Source organism: Vulpes vulpes, chromosome 14, assembly GCF_048418805.1.
Source record: "Vulpes vulpes isolate BD-2025 chromosome 14, VulVul3, whole genome shotgun sequence".
NCBI classification, from domain to species: Eukaryota; Metazoa; Chordata; class Mammalia; order Carnivora; family Canidae; genus Vulpes; species Vulpes vulpes.
Genome location: NC_132793.1, coordinates 95,475,072 through 95,492,264, shown reverse-complemented (window position 1 = coordinate 95,492,264; position 17,193 = coordinate 95,475,072). Strand labels below are relative to the sequence as shown.

General features: G+C 50.7%; 1 protein-coding gene across 1 annotated transcript in view; it reads right to left on the bottom strand.

The window, feature by feature from the left end:
• The window catches only part of FAM174B (family with sequence similarity 174 member B), a 42,893-nt gene extending 26,279 nt beyond the window's left edge, over positions 1 to 16,614 (bottom strand). The window contains exon 1 of the mRNA XM_072737215.1: positions 16,117 to 16,614. Coding sequence (XP_072593316.1) covers positions 16,117 to 16,451 — 335 coding nt within the window. The 5' untranslated portion in view covers positions 16,452 to 16,614. The remainder of the gene's footprint in view (positions 1 to 16,116) is intronic.
• Between the last annotated feature and the right edge of the window lie 579 nt (positions 16,615 to 17,193).

Here is a 17,193-nt window from a genome sequence, read left to right as displayed (position 1 = left end):
GTCCAACGTATGTACACCCTGCATCGGAGGCAGCAGGATGGGAGGCTCCCCACATATTTCTCACCATAGAAGGTGACCCCTCCTTCCATAGCTGCACAAAAGTAGCAAGTGAGGAAATGTCTGAACCATCAATGAGCCTTTCCCACAGACTGTGTCCTGGGGCTGCAGAACAGGGCCATCCAGAGAGAGAGAGAATGTAGGAAAACAGAAAATGGACAGCTCTCCAGTCTAAATAACCTCGCCAAGTCCTGCTATGTCCTCTCCAAGTGTGGACACCCTACCTCATCTTTTCAAATTAATGCTAGTTCATGATAGTTGGGCTCTTACTGGGTGCCAGCTAAGTCATTTACATATACAATCACGTGTAAAACTTAAACATCACTCTAGAAGGTGCTGCTGTATGCTTCACAACTGAAGAAAAGGAGGCTCAGGGTGGTAGATTCCCCATGGCCCCGGCCAAAGGCCACCCCAGAACAGAGCTCCCTGATGGTCACCTTGAACCACCCATGCCTGCCAAGAGGCAAGGTGCCAGCTGACTCTTGCTACTTCTCCATCCAACTGCAGCCCCACTCTGCACCCCCACCAGACTCCACACCCACTCAACCTTAACACCAAGAAACTCTCTCTCCCATCGGACTTTCTGCAACTTGCCACTTAACACAGCTCCCACATTTCTACTTGGAATTGATCAGTGCACACTTCTAATAAACTCTTTCTAAATCATGGATCCCTGAGGACAGGAGTTCCTTTGAGGCAGGCTACCTCTGCCTTCCTTTTGGCATCTGTGTCTTCAGTGGCTTGGGTGAATCCCCTTCCCACAAGGGCCCCGTGGTGGAGGAGCCTGGCCACTGACCACACGCCCAGCTCCAGGAGTAGACACGGGACCAAAGCCGGAGCCAATAAGTGTGTCACAATCCCCAGGCCAGAGCAAGAGAGTGGGGAGTGGGGGCCAATCCGAGCCAATGGGCCTTTGCCAGCAAGGCTAGGACAGGGCAGTAAGTGTTCTGTCCACTGGCCTTGAGACCCCAATGAAGTAAGCCATCCTGCCACTTTCTAGAAATGGAAAAGAAAGCCAACATAGCAGAAGGCAGATAGGGAGAGAAAGAGACCAAGTTCCAAATCTACTAGAAAGCCAGACCTCCTTGACAGCTCCCAAAGCCAATCTGGGCCAGGGTTTTTATGACACACAATGTAGAGAATCCAGAATGCCACAGGGTCTGGAAGGAAAGCAGGCAGCAGGCACAGCATGCTGGGAAACCAGTGCTGTCACACTGCACACCATCTTGGGATTTTCTGACATTCTAATAGTAAAACTTCCACATGTAAGTATCATTTTCTCACTTCATCAAACCCTTTTAAATCTTGGGACTCATCCCTGCACTAGACACAAAGAACCACACAAAGTGCTTCAGTGACAATATCACAAAATTTTTTGCTTTAGGGCCACCAGGCAACAGGTTTTCCAAGAAGACAAACATCCCAGTGACTCCTTCCCACAGGGCTGTTTATGAGGCCTGAGGAGAAGGCAAAGGCCACATGGCCACAAAGACTCTGAGGTCCCCTACATCTCTTCAGGGGACAGCAGGTCAGCCTGTGGACACGGCCCTCCTCTCAGTCACCAGCCCAAGGAAGAAGGCTCTAGACACCTGGTTCTAGGGCCCAGGTGTAGAGTCAGACCTGAGTTGGTAACCCAACCATCATGGTGGGGGGGACACCAGGCAGAACAGCAGCTTGCCCAAACTGTCGGCCATATAGCTTCTGGTTAAGGAAGGAGACCTGGAGAATCAAAGAAGGGAAAAGATACAGTTGGGCCATGCTCCCCAGCACGGCCCCTTGACACTATTTCTCCCTCCTGGAACAAGGTCCCTTTAAACTGAGTGGCCTCAACAAAGAGATGGCAAATGGTGGCTTTAAGTCAATGCTCACATTGTGCTTCACAGGAATAGGCAAGACCAGAGAAGGTCTAGGAGACAAAGGACCCTTCCACACAAGCCAAAACACACACTTTTAACAGGACAGAGGAGAAGTTCAAGATTCTTGTCCTCTGAAATGTAATCCGAAAGCCAGAGGATTTGTTTACTCAAAGGCCCTTTCAGCATCTGGTCAGAAGTGGGTTTCCCAGAGAGACTGAGCCTGCCCTGCCTGTGCAAACACGAAGGCCCGGAGCAGAGCATCAGAGCCCAGCAGGCCAGCAAGGAGGGGGGCCTTCTGTCCCAGCCCTGCCCCATAAGAGGAACCCAACCACACAGACCTTTAAAGGGTTAGCTTGTAATGAGATGTTGGCTTGGGGGCACAGAGGGAAGATCCACAGACTACACGTCCCAAGGTGGGGTTTGGACCTCAGCTCTGCACTTCCTTTGTTAAGTGCCTCTGGGCGACTCACTCACCCAAATCCTAACTTCATATCAATTTCTACCACTTGCCAGGTTCAGTTGGGGTTCCAGAGATGAATCCTCGTGGTACCTCCCTACCCCAACCACCAATCACCCCCTGGAGCCACAGCTTTCCTGTTTCCCTGACAAGACATCCCCAGGACACCCGAGTCAGGTTTACCCCTTCTTCAGACTCCTGGGATCTCCATTCATGGGCCTCGCCCCCACTGTGGGGCACCATCTACATGCAACTCTGAAACCCATGTGGCCCTCTTGCCTCATCACTGCACCGAGGTGACAATAATGGCAGCCACCACGATGGGGCACACTCAGTGCCAGGCATCACACGCATGGTCTTAACGGAGCCTCCAGCCAGCAAGGCATCGTGGAGTCAAGGACACAAAAGCCAGAAAGCGCTGAGTGACCTGGCCCACAAGGGGGACTCAAATCTAGGTCTACCACATGCCAGAACCTCCAACAGGAGAACAGGAAATGCAGCCAAGACACCTGGTGTCCCCACGTCATTCTCAGGCAGCTAATCGTCCAACAGTGAGTGCCTGCCACCTCCTGCCACCGCCAGAGGCCACCAGCAGGATGACTGTGTCAACAAAAAGAGGACACGCCGTACTTTTGACAAGAAAGTTTCAACCTCCATACTGATGTCAGGGCTCCTGAAGTAATCTACAGGTTTAATTAAATCCAATAAAATACTGACAGATTTTTGCTGGGGAATCTAGGCAAGTTGATCCCAAAGCTCAGAGAAGGAAAAAATTTTTAAACGTAGTAAGAACAGCCAGGAAAATTCTGAAAAAGAGGAGTATGAAAGGAAACCAATCCTAACTGCATGTTTACCCAAGCCTGGGGGTTGGGAGGTAAATGAGGGTTCTGCTCATGGCCTTAGAGCTTTTTTCTAAGGTGATGAAAACCCTCTAAAATCCACTGAGGTGATGGTGACTGTGCATACACTAAAAACCATGACTCGGACCCTCTAAATGGGTAAACTGTATGATATGGGAATTATATCTCATAAAGCTATTATTAAAAATAGGGAAAGGGGATGCCTGGTGGCTCAGTGGTTGAGTGTCTGCCTTGGGCTCAGTGCGTGATCCCAGATCCTTGGATCAAATCCCACATCAGGCTCTCTGTGGGGAGCCTGCTTCTCCCTCTGCCTGTGTCTCTGACTGTGTGTGTGTGTGTGTGTGTGTGTGTGTGTGTGTGTCTCATGAAAAAAATAAATAATAAATCTTTAAAAAAAAATAAGTGAATAAATAATTAGTTAAATAAATAAATAAAAATAAGGAAAGGTACATATATATTTATATGAATATGTACACACGTTACATTCATTTCTACACTTTAAACCTCTGGAAAGATTCACAGGAAACTGATAGCATCCAGGGAAGGAGGCATGGTGGCTGAGGGAATAAGAGGTGAGAAGATTATTCAAAATATATTCTCTGGCTTCTCAGGAATTTTGAACCATGTGAATATACGACCTATTTTTAAAATGAACAAACAGGGAAGTAAAAATTTGAAGCCACTAATGGTATAACATTTTTTTTTTAGATTTTATTTATTTATTTGACAGAGAAAGAAAGAGCAGGAGAGGGGAGCAGCAGGCAGAGGGATGGGGAGAAGGAGATTCCCCACTGAGCAGCGAGCCCAATGCAGGGAGCCCAATGCACAACCCTGGGATCATGACCCGAACTGAAGGCAGATGCTTAACTTACTAAGCCCCCCAGGTGCCCCGAAGATAATGTTTTTCAATGCAGCAGCCATGAGTCAGGCCTGCTCTTCCCTGGAGCTGGCCCAGGCCCCTCTGCTCAGCCCAGAGGCTGCAGGTCACCTCTGCACATCCCATGACTTTAGGAGTCAAACCCAACAGCCACACCTTCCCTCCACCCTGGCTGATTTTGTTTTTAAGCCAATTTGTTTTAAGTGGTCCTTTGGCTCAAAGACCAGTCTGTGGCCAAAACCACACTACTTGTCACAGAGGACATATGTCCCCTTTGACATTTAGAAAAATTAATAAGGAAAATGAGAACAAAATGAGGGGGAGGCCAGATCAAGCAGCTGCTGGTGGTTGGCTAAGCGGTCATGCAGCCTTCATGTCTGGTGGGGCTTCTGCTCTGGGGTCAGAGGCTTTTCCCATTTTTCACTCTGATATCTACCCCGCACCTGCGGCCCCAGAGCCTAAGACGTAACTGAGCCTTCCCTAGAAAACTAAGGAAACTTGAAGAAAGAAAGAACCCAATTCTAATACCACCTTGCAGCTTCCCTGCAGGGAAGCAAGTGCTAGGAGAGGCAGGGATGACAACGGGGTCCCTGGAGAATGGGCAATCAGTAGGGGTGACTCCAAGCTCCAGCGGTGAGGCCACCACTGCCTCCCACCACGGCAGGTAGTCAGGATACAATTCCCAAGTCCAACCTTCCTTCCCACCCTGCCTTGGGGGAGGCCTCTGTGCTCCACCCCACACCTTCATTTTAAAGTAGTTTAAGCAAAGGCAGCCCAGGTGGCTCAGTGGTTTAGCGCCACCTTCAGCCCAGGGCATGATCCTGGAGACCCGGGATTGAGTCCTACATTGGGCTCCCTGCATGGAGCCTGCTTCTCCCTCTGCCTGTGTCTCTGCCTCTGTGTGTGTGTGTGTGTCTCTCATGAATAAGTAAATAAAATCTTTAAAAAATAAAAAAATAAGGTAGTTTAAGCCAGCCACTGAATGTGGTGAACCCAGTGCAATATGAACCTTGTCTCGTCCTGCTCCAGATGGGCATCTGCCGTTCAGTTACAGGAGACACAGCTTTTCCTCCAGTTGCAGCATGAGCTTCAAGGTCACCAGGGACCCTGCCCTAGGACGGTTCTGATCAAACTGTCCGGAACACAGTGAGAACCATCCAGACATGGTCAGAAGCACCTCCACACCTTACCCCTGTGCCAGCACCGCGCCCTCCCCACCATGCCAGGGCTCCTCCATTCCAGCACCCAGATCCCAGGTGAGCACAATGCCTCAAAGCACCACGTCAAAAAAAACCTCAAGTGCTCCAGAGCCCCACAGGCACAGGAAACCCAGGAAGCAGGTCTGGTGTGACACAAACATTTGAACAAACAGGACAACCAATCCTCTGTCTCAGAGCCAAAGACACAAGGAACGATGCTCAAGAGCCCAGCCGAGATGGATGCCCCCCATTACTGTCACATGGAACACAGGCCCTGTGTTTCCAGATATTCTGATCTGTCCAAAGAAGCAGACCTAGATTTTTATGCAAAGACTTCTGAACCATCTCAGTTGTTAAAAACACTGTGCACATCAAAACAAAACAAAAAAAACTCACCTGGGGACCATGAGTTTGCAACCCCTGACTCTTTCCTGGCCATAGTCACAGACGCCAAGCATGGGTGATATTAAAAAACTCAACTAAAGATCATGAGCCCAGCAAGATGGAATGATACACCTGTTCACCAGAGGTCTTCCTCGTACTTGCTCACCAGCAGTTCATTTGATTAAGGGGACCAGTCATTTATACAACCTATCTGCTTCCCTCCCCTTTGGGCACCACCCCCTTGGGGTTAACAGAGAGGTGCCATTTCTGACTGAGCCTCACACTGGCATCCAGCACACAATGCACATTGTGCCCTGGGCGCGCTTAAGTTCCTATAAGCACAGATCATACAACATGGACCATGCAACCCCAAAGAGCTCAATTACAAGCCTTAGGGCTTTTCTCCAGTAACAACGCTACAGCTTCTGGCCTCCATCTGCTCCCCACACTTGTTTCTCTTTCCCTCTGTCAATACCTGAGAGACACATCAACTTTCATTCTTTCAAGACAAAATAAGCACTCCCGGATTTAAACCTGTTTGAGGAGTCACATGCAACATGACTACAACAAATACACCAAGACCTGTTTCTCTGGCTCCCAGGTGTGTTTGCAAAGGGCTGGGTCCTCCTAGTTTTTGTATGCGGTGCCAGGTGAGGGAAGCAAGGCATGCAACACGTGCCCTCTAGAAGCGGCTCCCTTGGTTCAAGGGCAGTGGCAAGATGGCCAAGAGGGACACTTTTGGACCCCGCAGACCCAACCACAGCTTGGAAACTCTGAGGTCACTATGCTTTGGGACATATGTCATGAGCAACCCTTTCTACATCCACTTGTCCCTGTCACATGGTAGAGGAGGCGTGGGAATGTCACTCTTCACCCTCACCGCCACCACCCCCACTTCAGGGACAGTCACTTCTCACAGAAGTTCCCAACCTCCTCACCCCAGGCCCAGATGTCCGGATGTGTAGCTGGCATTTCTGTGAGCAGTTCCACAGCACACCATCCTCTGCTTCCCCTTCTGCCCTATCTGACCACTCCCTTCACCCTAGCCCCTCCTCCAGGCCCTTCAGGGGACTCCCTGACACTCCCCTCTCCCTCATTCTCTTCATCCACTCAGGCGTCCAGTCCTCCCCACCTGTCCTTCCGGCACCTTCTACCTATCTCCGTGGCCATCCTGAGTCCCCACTATAAGCCACTCACTCAGCAAATACTTATGAAACCCCTAGCAGGGTTGGCAGTACTAAAAGCAGCACTTGGATTACTCCATCTGCCCCTCTGACCCAATACACGTCCCCGTATCCTGCAACTAGAATCTGCATCTTCCAAAATCAAAATCCAGCTGCGAAAGGAAAGGGCAGGGACCGCTGGCTCCAAAGTCAGACCCCGGCCTTTCCCCATCTGCATGGCCTTGAGCAAGACTCCATCCTCTGTGCCTCGATTTACTTATCTGTAAATTGAAGAGGCTCCAGCAGCACACTGATCATAGGAATGAGAAAATGCAGAGAAAACATTTAGTACATAGCCTGCTATACAGTAAGGGCTTAATAAGGATCAGATGCTACTATTATTAACATTATCACCATTTCCTTTTTTTTTTTTTAAGGATTTTATTTAGTGCTCATTTTGGCAGCACATATACTAAAGACTTTATTCTTGAGAAACAGAGAGAGAGAGAGGCAGAGCCATAGGCAGAGGGAGAAGCAGGCTCCTCGATGCGGAACTCAATCCCAGGACCCCAGGATCACGACCCAAGCCAAAGGCAGACGCTCAACCACTGAGCCACCCAGGTGTCCCACATCATCACCATTTCCAAGCAATCACTTCCCTCAACCCTCCCCATGGCAAATCCTGCTTGGCCATCTGGTCCTGGAAGAACTTCCTCATCCTATCCCTGCACCAAGCCTAATCCTCCTCCTCCCGCATTTTCCTTCCCAGACCATCCTGTCCCCAGTCAAAGCACCTGAGGCCTCACGTCCTTTTGCAATTTATACTTTTGTTTGCAAATATTACTTTTGATACATCCTTCCCTAATTGAATTGGTGTCCTTCTTACCTACCCAGTAGAATCATCCAAGAGCATTATCCCACCTCCCAGATTGAACTGGAAGCTCCTTAGCCTCTGGGGTGTTCCCCATAGCATGTGCCCCCTATGCTCACAGTGAAAAGAAAGCTCCATCCATTCAGCCACGTTTTCTCCTGGGTCCTTGGTGGAGAGACCCAGCTGTACCAGACCAAAACCCAGCCCACCGCAGCTTAGAGGCCCAGAAAAGACCAAGCTGAGCATCAGAACACCTGTGCCTTAGTTCTGCTTTTCCTACAAACTCACTGGATGACCTCAACAAACCCTTCCCCCTCCAGGGCCTCAGTTTCTTCATCTGTACAATGGAGTGGAAGGAGGGAGGTCAGGAGAACTCTGTGTGCTACAGCCTCTCTCTGCTCCACACTTGCCAGTGGGCATGGATTTCCTCTCCCTAACCCTCGCCCCACCCAGGGGAAAATAAATACCAAGTCCAGGTTCCTGGCAGATCACCCTTAGATTAAGCACAGATTTTTTTTTTAAGTGAAACCATGACAACATGATTCTAAATTCATGGTCCCAGAAATTCCCTCTGCAAAGAATAAGAACTAAAGCATCAGCCATAAGACTAAAATACCAGCACAACCCCTGAAGCTTTCTCTCCTTAAACCCAGGAGTGTGCTATGTAGACGCTAACAGGGAGAGTCCCACCCTAGGGGTGCCTCGTGTGCCAAGAAGGATCTGCGTTTGCAAAGCCCCCTGAAACCAACGCATTCGTGGGCATGAGAGTTTACGGGTAAAGAAGCCATATAAGGCAGAGGGCTCAGGGTTAAATTAAAGAGGGATTTTTTCTCCCTTTCCAATCTGATAGAAGAAAGAGGTGACAGGTGCCAGCTCCTCACAGGCGCATTTATAAGGGTAGTCATGAGGTACCTCCTCCACCCAGGGTCCGCCGTGTCCAGGGAGGCTCACGCAGGTTAAAGAGTCACCAATTACATTTGAAAGAGGCCCAGAGGCAGATGCACCTGCCTGACAACTTTGGCCATATGGCCGTATCCTCATTTACAGGCAGAAGCAAGACCAAAAGGTCTGGTATAAATTACATCTGTTTTCAGGTTCGTATTTTTAAGTATAATAGGACACTTAGCTGTTTAACGGGGAGCCAGGGGTTTGGTTGACTCCATGTCATTCTAAATAATCCCGATAGGCCTGAGAGGCATGTACTGCAATTGGAGTTAGCCCGTGAAAGCCCGGAAAGGTTCAGTAAACTACTCACGTCAGACAACCAACAGCCTGCAGCCCGGACTCTCAGGGAGCGTTGGCACTACTGACATCTCAGGCTGAACTGTTCTTTGTTAAGGGGTTGTCCTGTGCACTGCATGATGTTCTGCATCATCCCTGGTTCTAAATACTAGATGCCAATAGCATCCCTCATTGCAAGTCATGACGATCAAAAATATCTGCCAAGTGACCCCAGGAGGGCAAAAGTCCTTGCTGGTTGAGAACAATTTGAGGGAACCTCTGTGTGCTATGACTTTGTTTTTTTAACTTGGTGGAAAACAGAATCAAAGGACCACTCTACACTCTTTTTTTAATCTGTATTTCTGCTGTCTTAGATTTATTTAATGTTCTTTCTTCTCTGTGGTATATAAAATTAAATGTGGGAGGGAAATTGGATGAAAGCAGCCAAAAAGTATAAACTTCCAGTTATAAGACAGTAAGTCCCAGGGGTGTAATGTAAACATGATGTGTACTTTGTACCCAAGAGCTGGTAAATGAGTAGATCCCCAAAGTTCTTATCATAAAGAAAAATAAATGTTTTTGTTTGTTTAGTACCTCTGTGAGGTGACAGATGTTCACTAAACTTATCGTGCTAATCCTTTCACAATAAATGTAAGTCAAACCACTAGGCAGTCCACCATCAACCTACAAAGCACTACGTCCATCTTATCTCAATGAAATGAGAAAAGCAATCAAGCAGAAAACCCACTAAAAATTAAAATCAAATCAGGATAAATAGGTTTCACTTCTATAGCTTTTCCCTCAATTCAAAACCTTGGTCACGGGATCCCTGGGTGGCGCAGCGGTTTAGCGCTTGCCTTTGGCCCAGGGTGCGATCCTGGAGACCCAGGATCTAATCCCACATCAGGCTCCCGGTGCATGGAGCCTGCTTCTCCCTCTGCCTGTGTCTCTGCCTCTCTCTCTCTCTCTCTCTCTCTGTGACTATCATAAATAATAAATTTTTTAAAAAAAATAAAAAATAAAAAACAAAACCTTGGTCACATCATCAAAAAATAACCTGACACTACACAAGCTCCCGAATCTCTCTTGAACTCATAAAAAGTGACTTCTCTTGCTAACCACGCTCCGCTTCAAGCTCTGGTTTATTAAAATAATATTCTCGGGACGCCTAGGTGGCTCAGTGGTTGAGCATCTGCCTTTGGCTCAGGTTGTGATCCCAGGGTTCTGGGATCAAGTCCCACATCAGGATCCCCATGGGGAGCCTGCTTCTCCCTCTGCCTATGTCTCTCATGAATAAAATAAAATCTTCTAAAAAAAATAAAATAAAATAATATTCTCATATTAACAAGCCATAAGTAAAAACATGTCAGAATGGTTAAGTCTCCCCAAATCCCAAAAAGTATGAAGCTGTTATGTTTTCTCTCAATGACATTTGTTCTTATTATAAGTGTAAATACACAGATGATGGGAAATTGGGAGAATCTGGGATAAGCAGGAAAGTCTCTATTCCTTTCCAAAGTGCTGGCATAGGAAAGCAAATGAGCTTCTGCAGTCCCAACACCTTCAGGACGTGGCGGTGCACACCTGCCACCAATGCAAGTGCGACAGCCAGGCAGTGTCAGACCACCTAGGATTCAACTGCCCGCCCATCCCCCAGGAAGCACCAAAACCCTCCTTCCACATAAGAGGATTTTACAAAGCTTTTGAAATAAGAAGTGGCTGGGAAAGCAGCCAGCAGAGATCTGGGAGAAATGTGGCCTGGGCAGCAGAGCTCAGAGGCTTGCCAGGATGGAAAAGGAGAGTCGTGGTGGAGGTAATGGTTTCCCTGCCTTGTCTCTGCCCTGTTCTGCTCGTAAGGTGCTAGAGAGTCAAGTCAGACTCCTTCCAGATCTCGAAGGGTAAAGCTGGACCCCAGAGAGCAGGTGGAGAGGGGCACCTGGGTGGCTCAGTGGCTGAGCATCTGCCTTGGCTCAGGGCATGATCCCAGAGTCCTGGATCGAGTCCCACATTGGGCTCTTGTGGGGAGCCTGCTTCTCCCTCTGCCTGTGTCTCTGCCTCTCTCTGTGTCTCTCATGAATAAATACATAACATCTTTTTAAAAAAAAAAAGAAAGAGAGAAAGCACCTGGGGCACAATCCTGGCTACACTGTACCATCCCCAACTCCATGCAATCCACTGGATATTTCTAAACATCAAAAAATGAGAGGAATTGCAGTTTTCTACTTCCTAGACACAGCCTCCTTGTTGATTTCCTTCTAGCTCTCAGAGAAACATATCAGGTAACAGACCTGGGGCGGGGGGCAGCCCCATTGCCAGCTGTGCAGAACCGCGTGCAGAGACATGGGTGAGAGGGGCACGTGAACACATGCATACGCACACACACACACACACACAGAGGGTACCCTGCATACAAACTGCCTTTCTCTCCTTCCATTTTGCCACCAGCCTTAAAACAGTATTCTTTAATTATTCAGATACATGAAAAAGGTATCAAGGATTCTGCAGATGGAGAGATGTGCTTGATTAATAAGTACAGGAAAGAGGGCGCTGCTCAATCTCAGTAGAAAATGAGAAAATGCCAAGCAAACCAACATGGGACCAAATTACACCTACCTAACTGGAACAATGAGAAAGTCAGATGGTACTAAGCATCTCCCATCTCTGACAGGAGAACCCTCGGGCACTGCAGGAGGGAGGGTGGACTGGTACAGGCTCAAGAAAATCAAGGATGAGCAGCCCTGAGACCCAAAAATTCACTTGTGATGTATAACCCAGACTCTTTCTTACAGGTCCTTAGGAAGGCACATCCAAAGACACAGCCAGGAGCCAACAGTACAGACAGGGAGAGCAGTAATGAACATATGCCCATTGTACAGAAATTCAGATCATGTAAAAACATGACCTGAAAAATAATAATTACCCACATCCACAAATGTGCATGCACACATGAATTTCTTTGCATATTCATCATATGTTTATTATTTAAATGAAATCATACTAAATATGCTGCTTTGGTTTTTTTGTTTGTTTGTTTTTAAATCTTAGATTTTATTCATGAAAGACATAAAGAAAGAGGCAGAGACACAGGCAGAGGGAGAAGCAGGCTCCATGCAGGCAACCTGACATGGGACTTGATCCCGGGGCTCCAAGATCACATCCTGGGCTGAAGGTGGCGCTAAATCGCTGAGCCACCTGGGCTGCCCTAAATATGCTGCTTTGTAACCCATTCCACTTGATAATATATAGTATTAGATCAATGTCATCATTTCTCTTAAGTAGGTGCCATGCCCAGGACGAAGCCCAACACGGGGCTTGAACTCATGACCCTGAGATCAAGAACTGAGCTGAGATCAAAAGTCAGACACCCAACTGACTGAGCCACCCAGGCACCCCCATAGTCACCATATTTAAGAGCTGTACAGTATTGCGTACTTTCCATAAATTATTTAACCAAGACCCAATTATTACTTAGGTTATCGAAATATTTTCACTACCAAACAGAACTTCTCTGAACTTCACTAGCCATGCATCTTTGCTTCCTCTTCTAATTAATAAAATTGGAAGAAAGATATAGTACATGAAAAACATGTGTACCTGGGGGATGGAACTGCTCCATTAAGAAGTATACATCTTGGGGCACCTGGGTGGCTCAGTGGTTGAGTGTCCCGGGGTCCTGGGATCAAGTCCCGCATCAGGTTCCCCGCATGGAGCCTGCTTCTCCCTTTGCCTATGTCTCTGCCTCTGTGTGTCTCTCATGAGTAAATAAATAAAATCTTTTTTAAAACGTATATATCTTTTTCATTATTACATATATTCTGTGCTTTCAATTTTAATAGTTTCCTTGGATCCACATTGTTTCTGTTGTCTGGCAAGGAAGCTCCTTCAGGGAAAAGACAAATGGGCTTGGGTTGCTGCTTTATAAGCAGTAACCTGACTATACTCTTCCTCCCTGGTCTGCGTTGCTAAGGAAATGGAGGGTCACCATCCAAGCAAATTCCTACCTCGCAGGCTTCCGGCATCAGCCATGCATTTGGTCACAGAGGACTTTCTGAGGAGTATCGGTAACATAAATTACTTACGAGTTCAACATTCATTTGCTAAAAATATCTTCATTAGATGCCAGCATGTGCATGGAGGCTACCTGGTGTTAGAGAGACACAAAATGATCAAGGTCCAGCTCTGCTCTTGGGAGCCCCCAGGCTGGAAAGCAGAGGGACACATGTTCAGTGGCTGTTACAACTACACGTGGGAACTTCAAAACTCCAGTGCTCGAGCACTGGAGCCCTGACTGTGGAAGCTTTTCTTTTTTTTTTTTTTTTTTTTTTTTTTTGTGGAAGCTTTTCAGAGGGAACAGAGGAGGGCAATGAGCTGGCCCTGTAGTCATGGTGGCAGAGACCCCAGGCAGAGGGTCAGAGTGGGGCAAGACATGCAGGTGCCGGGATACCACTGGAGAGCCTCTGGAAGCCCAGCAGGGCTGGAGCTGCAGGCAGAGCCAACTTAGGGGGCTCGAGAGCGAGGCAGGGCCCTGTTGATGAAAAGCCAGCATCGTCCGTAGACTAAGGAGCTGTGCTTGGGGGTGCAGATGGACAGAGGAAGGATTGAGACCAGGGATGGAAGATGGGCAGGGACAAGGTTGGCAGCAAGAACAGCAATGTACATGAAGGCTCTTGCTATGACTTGGACACAAGAAGTGGGGAGACAAGCCAGGCCGAAATGCTGGCAGGTGGGGGCACTACCACAGGGGGAGAGATGTGAGCACAGGCCAGAAAGCCTCGCGGTTACATCAAGGGTGGAATGGCCAGGACTCAGTGACTAAAGGAAAGCAGGACACCCAGCCAGGGCAGCAGGTGGTCCGGAGTCCTGATGAACTGACCCTGCTGAGGACCATGGAAGAGGAAAGGCCACAGTACAGACCAACAGCAAGATGGGGCATGGGCCCTGCCTCAGCCACAGATTTATGGCACGTTCTAGAAGATTCTCTAAACTAGTGGGTGGGTAACTAACTCTGCTCAATGTGTATCATTGAGGCCCCTCCCAGCTGTAAAATGCTGGAGTTCCTGTCTGCATCAGAAACTAGAGTGGCAGCGGTCCACCTGCACACTCACCCCAACAACAGCATCTTCCCTGGAAGAAGAGGTAGATCATGAACATAACCAGCTTCTGTGAAATCAGAACCTCCTCCCAACACTGTGCCAACAAGTCAATGAGGGCTGAGTATCAGCTCCCCCTGCCCCCCTCAAACACGCAGCTCACATCTGGCCACATGCTGCTTGCTTTTCTCCTCCACCCCTGGGTAATAAGGAGCAGACTGGCAAAATAGTTCAAATACCTTCTTAAAAAGCACACTGCCTTATAGGCTGGGAGGCCTATTTTGAGCTAAATGTTTCAAACCTCCATGCTCAGAGCTGCTCCAGGCATCAAAGCTCACCTCCAACTGAACAATCCGGAATCAGTAAAGGTGCCTCCACTGAATGCCAGGCTGGCATCAGGCACCAAGACACGAGGAGGACAGGACCCCCGTGTCCCCCAGGGCTTTCTGCTGAGCATGGGAGCTTGGCACTAAACCCAGCCACCCAGCACAGCGTGAGAAGGGTTGTGCAGAAGATGCGCAAGGCTAGGGCTGGAGCAGGCCAGAAAAGGAAACAAGGGCCTCACTCGGACGTCCCAAAAACCACATAGAGGAAGGAGCATGGGAGCTGGGCCTTGGTGCCCTCATGGCAGATATGCAACAGAAACTGACCCGGGAGTGGGAAAGCAGAGGCTTACGCCATGGAGCATAAGGAAATAAGCAAGTGGCAGCAAGGAGGCTGAGAAGGGCTGGCTGATGGCTGCCAGATGGGCTGGGGTGGGTTTGTAAGAGCCCTGAATGCCACACCCAGGTGATAGCTACACCGGGAGCTACTGAAGTTTTTAAGTAGAGGAGTGAGGGCAGTGGAAAGGATAGGGCAAAGGAGGGGGGCAGCAATTCAATGCCCAAAGCACATAGAGGAGGCCAACACAGTGAGGAATGTGAGCTGTGCCAGGGCAGGGGATGGGGGGATGGATGTGGAAACACAGCACCCCCTTCCCCATTTTCTCAGGACCTCTGACATTTAATCCTACAGACCCACAAGGAAACACCTTGACTCGGAATCACATGGCAACAGCAAAACCTCCACAGATAATTCCAGACCCTGCCTTTCCAGGTCTGGTTTCCGCTGCTATGCTGAAAATGTTCCCCCGGGGAGAGCCAGCCCCTGGCCCCAAACCTCCAACAGCTGATCAAACAGCAAAGGCCGCTGTGTACACTTGGAATGGGGCGGTGGGCAGTGAATAACAGACACACACACCCAGACTTCCCAGCAGCACTGCCTAAGCAACAGGATACATTTGGTTCATTTCCTGCAAAAACAGGATCTCCCAGGCATTCTGGGACGCCCTCCTGGCATCCCAGGTAGCTCTGCCTCTACTCCAGGGACCCAGGTCCTCCTTCCTCATTGCCCAGACACTTTCTCCCTGAACTTGAGCGACCCACAAAAGCCTCTCCAAGACCCCTCACGCCCTTGTGAGTCTCGAGGGGGGCAAGCTCTCAGGCAGGAGCACGGAGAGCCTCCCCATCGGTATCCCCCACCAACAGAAAGTCGCTGGGACCACCCAGGGTCACCAAGCATCCTGGAGTCCAGCTGGAATCCCCAGCGCCCAGCGCACTTCCAACACGGGTCCTGGGCACATCACCGGGCGCTAGACTCTGCTTTTCTTGGTAGCACAGCGAAGGGAGAGGGAGAAGGCAGCTGGGGCACTGAGGGGCCTCAGAGGCAAGGGAGGGAACAACAGTAAGGTGGGTCAAATTCTACCACCACCGCTAAGTCTACTTGCATAAACCACCCCTCCTCTCCCGCCTTTTTTTTTTTCCCTCCATCTGTCAAATGGGTATAAAAATAAATTCCGTGTAAATATGAATGCTTCGTCGTCAGAACTGGTGGCGCTCCCGTTAGCACTAAGGGGCGGCAGGGCTCACAGGATCCAGTGTTCACGAGAGCTAAAGGGGGCGAACCCGACGCGGCGGCCCCGCGGCCAGGCCGGGGCGCTCCCCCGCGGGGCCTCGGTGCGCGCAGGTGCGGCGGGTGCGGCGGGCGCGCGGGGCCGGCGGCCGAGGGGCAGGGCGCGGGCGCGGGCGCGGGCGCGGACCCACCTGAAGACGCGGAGCAGCAGGCAGGCGATGAGCAGCGCGGTGAAGGCGCACGCCACGACCACGGCCGCCTTCAGGGTGGGCAGGTCGCGGAGCAGGCTGGACAGGCGGGTCACCAGGGCGTCGCCGCTGCTGTTGGAGCCGCCGCCCGCCGGCGCCCCAGACCCCGTGCGGGTGGCGTTCCCGGGCCCCGGGCCGGCCGACGGCCGCGGCGGGCGCTCGGGTCGGGGCTGCGGCGCCGGCGCGGACTCGGCTCTGCGGGCGCGGGCGGCGGGCGCGGCCAGGAGCGCGAGCAGCAGCAGCAGCAGCGGCGGGGGCGGGGGCGGCGCGGCGCGCATCGTGCGGTCGGCGGCCCGGGCCCGCGGGGGTGCGCGCGGCTCAGCCGGGGCCCCCGCGCCGAGGCCTGCACCCGGGGCTTCCGCGGCGGAGGCGGCTGCGCGGCGCGCGGTGCTCGGCAGGAAGCTGCGGCGCCCGGAAGAACCCGAGCCGCCGCCGCCGCCGCCGCCACCACGTTGCACCGAGTCATTCGACGGGCCGCGGCCCCACGTGGGCGGGGCAGGCCACCGGGCCCGGGTGCGCGCTGCGCCCGCTCCCCCGCGGCCCCGGCCCCCCCCGCTGCGCCGCCGCGGGCCCTGGGACCCCTGCCTGGCAGCCGGCCGCGGGCGGGCTCGCCGTGGTGCGAGCGCTGTGCTGCGGGTTTACCTCTTCTTTCTTTCTTTGGAGCCAAGACCCCTTTAGGAAACAGGTATTTCTTCATTCTCATTTAATCGTTGATTCGGGACCCAGAGAGCCAGCTCACAGCCACCTAGATTGTGGCGGACCAAGAACCAAAGTCCATGGGACCTGGAGGTAAACCCCCGCTTTACAGACGACGAAACAAGCCTCCCGAGGGAAGGGGTTGCCCCCACGTCCTTGCGTTGCATTATATTTTAGCATCTCCCCATTTTCCTTCTTTCTCTCAAAAGAGTTTCTTGTCAATTTTCAGACACGTTGCACCTCTACTTATGAAATGGCTTGGGAGGTGCACTTCTGCCTTCATACTTTTGCTGCGGGACAGCAGTTGGGGGGATGAATAATCTC